Source organism: Lemur catta, chromosome 14, assembly GCF_020740605.2.
Source record: "Lemur catta isolate mLemCat1 chromosome 14, mLemCat1.pri, whole genome shotgun sequence".
Classification (NCBI taxonomy): domain Eukaryota; kingdom Metazoa; phylum Chordata; class Mammalia; order Primates; family Lemuridae; genus Lemur; species Lemur catta.
This window is the reverse complement of record NC_059141.1, coordinates 26,005,680-26,013,538: the sequence shown is the minus strand read 5'-3', so window position 1 is coordinate 26,013,538 and position 7,859 is coordinate 26,005,680. Positions and strand designations below refer to the sequence as shown.

The 7,859-nt window shown below is 55.0% G+C and overlaps 1 protein-coding gene across 2 annotated transcripts in view; it reads right to left on the bottom strand.

Moving 5' to 3' along the window:
- Positions 1–330: 330 nt before the first annotated feature.
- Positions 331–7,859, bottom strand: part of RRP12 (ribosomal RNA processing 12 homolog) — a 33,304-nt gene continuing 25,775 nt past the window's right edge. Inside the window, exons 30-34 of one of the 2 annotated variants that reach the window (XM_045568730.1) lie at positions 6,867–6,916; positions 3,868–3,940; positions 2,432–2,499; positions 2,044–2,126; positions 331–844 (exon numbers count right to left, since the gene is read on the bottom strand). In XM_045568730.1, coding sequence (XP_045424686.1) covers positions 742–844; positions 2,044–2,126; positions 2,432–2,499; positions 3,868–3,940; positions 6,867–6,916 — 377 coding nt within the window. In that variant the 3' untranslated portion in view covers positions 331–741. Of the gene's footprint in view, positions 845–2,043; positions 2,127–2,431; positions 2,500–3,867; positions 3,941–6,866; positions 6,917–7,859 lie in introns of those variants that run through there. The other variant, XR_006739283.1, reaches the window with a different exon arrangement.

Here is a 7,859-nt window from a genome sequence, read left to right as displayed (position 1 = left end):
ACCAGCTCTCAGAGGGCTGCCTCCTCTTTCTGTTCTGCATCCCTGGTGCTCAACCACAGCTCAGAGACCAGCCCCAGGGTTTCCACTGCCCCTCCGGACCCCCTAAACGGTGCTTTCTCACTGGGATTGTAGAGGGAAGTCAAGGAGCTCTCCTGACACAGGTGGGTGCCTGGGCAGTTCTAAGACCTGACCTATGGGCAAAGCATCGTGCCATGCCCTGGACAGGATGTTGACAGTTGACCAGGAAGGGGTCAAGCCACTCATGCCAACAACTGGACACTGTTCTTACCCCTTGAGGGGGCAAGTTATGAAACACAGCGTTTCTAGAAATACTGCATAGTGTGACACATTTATTCTACACCTGGTCACAGTAAATCTCATACACCCAGACCACAGCCAGGTTGAGAGTGCCACGTGACTACCAGCAGCTGGAGGAAATGGAAGATCATCTGCTCCGTTGCTCATGGCCACTTTGGGCAGAAAGCAAAGCTGTCTCATTGGGCCTACTCAGAGGCAGTGAGGCCACGTTCCCAATTCCAGGCACTAGGGATGCCTCTAAAGGGCGGTCCCCATTTGGAGCTTCCAAAATCTGAGGCACCTCTCTGGGAGGCGAGCTCTGGTTCCAACCAGTCATCCTGAGTCCAGGCTCTGCCTGAGTCCCCAGCACCTGGAGCTGGTGTCAAGGCAGCATAGGGGCGGAAAAGGGACAGGACTGCAGAGCAGCCAAGGGGCCCTGGGGCCTCAGGGCCGATGATCCTTTCTGCGGAGTTTGTGTCCCACCTGGGAACCTCGCTGGGCAGCTTTCACCAGGCCTTTGAACTGTCCCTGAAGCTTCACCTTTTTCCTGCAGGGACAAAGAACAGAAAGGTCACATCTAGCTGAGAATAGGTGACCCCACTCCTCCTAATGTCAAATGATGGTTCCGCCCAGCACCAAAGGGACGGGGCGAGGGGGCCAGTGGTGGGCAGCATGTGAACTGGGCAGAACAGGCACAGCGCCAGCTTCCACATGGCTCATGTCCTGACTAGGCCGCTCCATTCCGGCACAATCCCCCCTGCAAATGGGCCTCTCTTCCCTCCTCCTCTAACGTGTGTACTGAGAAGGTCAAAGCTCACTGTTATCTACCCATTCTTTCATTTAAAGGTAACCTCTGTTCAGCAGAAGTTTTTTTGTGATTGAAGGTTAGAACACCATTTCCCTAGTATGGCCTTTGTACTCTCTCCTAAGAGCCCTATATATATATTTTTTTTCTTGACACAGTGCCTTGACACAGTGCCCAGGCTGGATGGAGTGCAGTGGCACAATCATGACTCACTGCAACCTCGAACCCCTGGGCTCAAGTGATCCTCCTGCTTCAGCCTCCCAAAGTGCTGGGATTACAGGCATGAGCCACTGCGTCTGGCCAAGAGCTTTATTTAATGGCCAAAGTTGGAAACAACTCTAATTTTCCACCAATAAGGGGATTAGAAAAGCAAATTACATAAAGCTATTAAAAATGATGACTATGTAGAGTATGCATATACTAGAAATTTCTGCATGACATAAAGGCATGCTTAAAACAGCAGTTCAAGTCAATAACATAGATAGGTACCAACTAGATGTAGGTGCATGTTAGCAGATAAAAATAAAGCCAGGCAAGGTGGCTTACACCTATAATCCCAGCCCTTTGGGAGACAGAAGTGGAAGGATCACTTGAGGCCAGGAGTTCAAGACCAGCCTGGCCATCATAGTGACACTCCATCTCTACAAAAAATAGAAAATTAGCTGATGTGGTGGCACACGCCTATAGTCCCAGCTACTCAGGAGGCTGAGGCAAGAGGATTGCTTGAGCCCAGGAGGTTGAGGTTGTTTGCAGTTATGATGACACCACTGCACTCCAGCCTGGGCAACAGAGTGAGACCCTGTCTCAATCAATCAATCAATAAAAAACTGGGCAAGACTCAAGGGATTGAGTTTCATGAGAATAAGGCCTTTCCTTCTTTGGAGTACTGAGCTCCCTGTCCCACCCCAGCACGCCCAGCCCGCCCCAGCACGCCGGCATACCTGCGATTGAGCTTGGTTCTAGTGAGGGGGATGTAGGCATACGGATCAAGCCGACCTTTCTTCTTCACGTCACCCTTTGCCTTCTGCTCATCCGGAGAAACAGAGTCAGCTAGGAGTGTGAGGGTCCCCCTTCCACCCTTGCCCCTGACCAGACACGCCCTTCACTCTCTGCCTTAGGAGGTGCCAAAGAGCACCTGTAGCCCTGCAAAGCCATTCAACAAGGTCCCCTACTGCAGACACCAAGAAGACCTTGGTGTGCCCCTTCTTCTTCCCTGGCCTCAGTCTGGCTCCAGGACAACAATGGGCACAGCTGCCCTGCTCCTCCTTGCCCCTCCCTGGCACCTGTCTGGTGCCAGGAGACCCCAGCCCCCCCACATGCAGCTCTTACCTTGGCCTTGTATTCAGCACCAGGCGTAGCCTTCTTGGCCACAGGGCGATGGATGCCAGTGCCTCCGGCTGAAGGGAGAACAGAGACCATGAGCCAGGCAGAGTCAGGGCAGATTCCTCCTGGAGGAAGGCCACGGGCACCTTCTCTCAAAGAGCTGCCCAGAAGCAGATGAAAAAAGGTCAGCAACTTGGTTCTGTCCCCTACCAAGCAGGACAATGACCTTCCTCGAGGAGGGACTGTCAGTGGTATGACAGACCATGGGCTCGTCAGACTGACCCAGAATCCTCAGAGGCCTACCAGAGACCCCTGGGGACACACATTCTCTACTAACAGAAAATAACCCAAGTTCTCCAAAGTTACACTTGCTCCATTTGTTCTAGAAGAAAGAGTATGGGATTTATAGTCAGATAGAATTCAGACACACAGCCAGGTTCAACTCCCAGCTCTGCTGCTTATAGCTTAACCTCGGACAAGCCTCTTAACCTCATCTGTAAAACAAGGCATTTTAGGCTTTCCTGCCCTTATCTCATTTGGGCTTCACACCAACACCGTGAGACAGAAGGGCAGCTATTTATCCCCCTGTACATTTGTGAAAACTGGCCTAGAGAGATCAGAGTCCTTGCCCAAGGTCAGTTGTCATCTCCAATCCGACACACTCATGGATGGAATCCTACAATGCCAATCCAGGAGGACTCTCTGAGATGACCAATATAATATGAATCCCTTCTGCCCTTTTTTTTTTTTTACAGATGAGAAACTAGAAGCTGAGAGAGGCAGTGTAACCAGGCCAAGCTCACACAGCTAAGCAGCAGCAGGGTTAGCAGTCCCGACCCCACCACATCAACTGGCACTACTGCTTTTATGCCATACCAGCTCAGAGCAGAGCACGTGAGCTGGGTCCTGGCTCGTAGGGGACACAGGAGGAAGAGCCATGAAGTTCTCTAATTGGGTTAGGATGCTCTGGGGTTCTGAGGACATACCCGATACTGGAATCAGAGACTTCCACAGGAGCCCCCAGCCCTCCAAATGCAAAGCAAGGGCTCTGCTGCAACTTCCATCCTCAACACCCACCAGGTGGCTTCTCCAAACCCAGCCCGACTCAGGGCTGCAGCTCTTAGGGTGGACAAGAGGCAAACAGCTCCTGGGAGAAGGGGTGGGCTGCAAGCCTCATGGAAGGCCTGTGGGGTGGGGAGAAGCTGGGGCTCAGGGGTTTCATGCAGAGATCTCCTAACGCCAGGCTCTTCCTCACCCCCAGGCCCCTTTTGCCTCCAGTCCAGTCTTACTTAGGCGTCCTATCAGTCAATCTTTGTTGGTGCCAACTGAATGCAACCAGGCTGTCCAGCCTCCTGGCTCTGCTGTCCCTCCCTGCAAACTCCCCTACTTAATGCAAGTGACAGGGATCAGTGTGTCCCATAAGAGAAAAACGGAAGCCTTACCTTGGTACTTAGGAGGCATCTCCAGCTCCTCCTCATCAGCCTCTTTCTGACGCTTAAGCCTCTGGTGCTTTTTCTGTAGAAAGGTAACAAGCAAGGAGTCAGTGATCGAGGGGATGTGACCGTCTTCATTACTGTTAACAGTAGCAGCCACGTAATCTGCACTGAACACGCAAGGCCCTCTGCCAAGCACTCAGTCTGCCTCTTACAGAAAGGAAACTAAGGCCCAAAGAAGGGCAAGTAACATGCGAGATGGCTCTGCTGGGCAGCGCAGGAGCAAGGCTCTCACCCACGACCTGACTGCTGGGCTCGCCCTGGCTGCTCCTGTTGTCCCTCCACAGAACTCCTTGCAGTGCCCTTTGGGTCTCCTGACGTCAGCTTAAACCCAGCCTTCCGAACAGGGAAAATGAGGACCGTGGCCTCTTCAGAGAATGGCTTTACCAGTTCTTCACCTCATACAAACTCCCCACTCTCCCCATTAGTCACTTGCTCACTGATACCCCACTAAGTGCCAGGCCCTGGGGACACAGGGGACAGGATCCAGCTCCTATGCTCCAGGATCTCAAGTAGTCACCACTGTCCCTTGACAATGCTACTGTCTCAGCAGTTATGAGCACAGTCAACTCGGCCAATTATATTCAGCAGGAAGTGACCGAGCACCTACAGCATGCCAGGCACCGTGTGAGCTGGTACAAGGGAAGACAGGTGGGCCTGACAGCAGCCCCAGCCCACCAGGGCTTTTCAGCCCAGAAACTGACAATCAGGCCAAGTGGAGGCATGTGGTGCAGGGAGGAGAGGCCAACAGGGATGGCCCTACACTGTGGTCTGTGCCCCTGTGCCCTGGACGCCTCTTGAAATTGCTGATCCCTGAGACCCCCAGAGAAATCTAGAGGCAAGCTCGGGGCCCCACCAGAGGGAAGAGGGTGCCAGGTAAAGGGATCAGCCTGGGCAGTGGGGACAGGCTGGAGCACACACAGGGTGTCTGGGGAACAGGGGGCTCCAGTTCCATTGGCTGAAGCCCAGCAGAGCGGGCTCCTAGTAGACAAGCAGAAACTGGGACAAAGTGTAATGCTGGCTGCGCCACGGAGGGTGATGGCTGAGCTTGTTCTTGGTTCAGCTGGTGCCTGGCCAAGGCCAGCCCAGCCCACTGACCTTCAGTGGAGGCTGCCACTTGCACCCCATCACTTTATGCTCCCACAACTGGGGTGCAGAAGTAGGACTCAGCAACTGCTATGCAAAAAAGCCTCTGAAATAACAGTGACAGGTGTGGACTTGCCATCGGCCAGTCTGGGAGTGTGGCCACCCTGGGGCCTTCTCTGTGCCTTGAGACAGGGAGCCTGCCCAGTTCCGCTCTGCTCTGGGTGGTGGGGCCGTACTTTGAGGGCCATGGTCGGTTTTCCCTGGCCAGGACGCGTAGGCTGCCAAGGGATTCCATAGCCACGTGTCAAGCTGTGCTGAAGGAAACAGCGAGGCTCTGACCAGAAAAAGATTTCCAGGCAAAGTGAACAATCACAAATAGCCATGACTGACTGAGCGTCACTGAGTGCCAGGCATTTTCATATCAGCCAGGCTTTAAGCCCAGGCAGCCTGCTTCTGGAGACACACGTGTCCAGCAGACTACTGCTGTCACTTGTAACTGGAGATGGGCTGTAGCTTCATGGAGGGCACACTTCCAAGGAGGAGGGGCTCCCTGTAGGTGGAGCAGTCCCACCCTGGAGCGGGCTGCTGGGACAGCGGGGGTCACCAGGGCTTTCAAGCAGAGGCAACACTACTATTCCTCAAGGGCATCCCCGAGAGCCTTCCTGTGTGGGGGTAGGACCTCCGAGATCCTCAGGCACCCTCTGACCCCAGACTCTCTCTTTTATGTCCAGTTTTCATCCAGTGAAATTCAGCACTGTCATAATGCCCTAATGACAAAGTAGCTCCTTGGGCCATGGTGGGCAGATGGGCACCTGGTAAGAACAGGGGCAAACAGTCACAGATATGGCACTTAGGAAAACAGGAGGTCGGGGCAGTATCGGGCTCTGTGCTAACACACTTGATATGCCCAGTCTTATCAAACTGTCCCAGTAACTCACAAGATGGTCTACTTAGAGCCTCATTTTACAGATTAGGAACTGAGGCTTCAAAAGGTTAGTCTGAAGCCAAGATGGAACACCAGAGCCTCTTCCCCTCTAATCTCCTAAACCCCAACCTAGGCACCTCTCGCCTAGGGGTGATGTCCAGGAAGGCTGCCTGGGCTGGGAGGAAACTGCTGCAGGATGCCCCAGAAGTGCTGCTCACTGGGCTTGTGAACGGCAGGTCTCTGCTGCTGGGCTGGGCCCACTGCACCCTTGCTGATTCAGGCGGGCGCAGGTGAGAGTCTGCGTTCCATCCCAGCAGGCAGCGCTGCCAGGCCAAGAGGGGTAATTGTGGCAAAGGGGTTAAATTCCTGGGCCCAGGAGACTGGAAGACCAGGGTTCAAATCCCTGCTTTGCATCCAATAAACCCTGTGACCTTGGGCAGGCTGCCTACCTTCTGTACTCTCCTCCAACATAGTGATGACAGAGTCCCTATCTTCTGTGAAGATTAGGAGGTGATGTGGCCCTTAGAATAGTGTCTGGCACACAGTGTATGCTCCTCCATGTGATGCCCCACTGTGTGCAGGAACACACAGGCCAGCGGCTGCCTGTGCAGCCCGCACAGCATACGCCCTCGGGGGGGGGGGGGACTAGGGCTTTGCCTCCTCTTTCCTTCCACTGGACAACCAGCCCAACACTGAAGGCCAATGGGTACTTCAGGGGCACCTAAGCCCCCACCCCCAGCCCCACAGGGGGTCAGCCATCCCACCCACTCCCGCACACACACCCACGACCCTCTGGGCTGCCTGCCGTGCGCATGCGAGGAGCCGCGAGCACTCGGGAAGCAGGGCAGGAGCGATGTCTGTGTGCGGGGGCGGATGAGAAGTTTCAGGTCCCAGGCTTAGGTGTGAGGCCCTGGCCTCTATCCGCGGGACTACTCACACTCCTGACGCCCACGTCTTCCATCAGGTCAGCCACCTCCTCATCCTCACCTGGAGCCAAAGGAGAGAGGCCTATCAGCACCCTGGGAGCCCCTCGAAAGCCCACCCGTCCTTCTGCCTCCTCCTCGCTCACCAGGCTCAGGGGGCGCCAACTCCAGCCCCAGAAACTGCCCCACCCAGACCCTTGTGTTCTTTCTGTGAGACGAGACCCGGGAACCCTGTCCCTTTCCCCTTATCGTAGGCCCCAGGGACGATGGCCTCACAGGGAAGTGGTGACCCCACTTGTGAGGTGAATATGGCTTTTTTGAGACTAGAAGAAAGCCCCAGGTTTCCCGGGGTGTCAGGCACTCCCCCAGCCCCGCTGTGCCAGGACTGCTGCATTCTCCTGCTTAAAACCTGTCCCCCCACATGTGCTGGCACCGTGTGGGGAGATGAAGCAGCATGAAACAGACCAGCTGGGGGGAAGAGAAACTCAGGCAAAGTCAACCAACAACCCAAAGAGAACAAAGACAGCACGCGGCCAAGTGCTCAGGACTGGGCAGCCCCGGGCTTGACAGTAGTTTTGGGGGAAGGAGGCTCCGGGCTGAGGTGCCGAGCAAAAGCTACAAAGGACTGGAGCTGGGACCCAAAGAGTGGGGAGGGTTGGGAAAGGCAGGAGGAGAGGGGAGGGGCATTCTCAGCCCCAGGAACACCTGCACACCGAGGCAGATGGGAGAGTGTAAGGGGGCGAGAGGGGCGCAGAGACCAGATGAGGAAACAGTGATGGTCACATTTACACCAAGCATGTTCATGTGCTATGCACATGTCACGCTGTTTCACCTGCACACCACTGTGCAGTAGCTGTCGGTATCACACCCGTTTCGAGTGAGGACACAGAGGCACGGAGAGGACGAGTGGGTACCCACAGGCACGCGGCTGGTGAGTCAGGGCAAGAGGAGCAGCAGGCCAGCTAGGAGGAGCTCCGGCCCCCCAGTTCCTTGCAGTGGAAATCAAC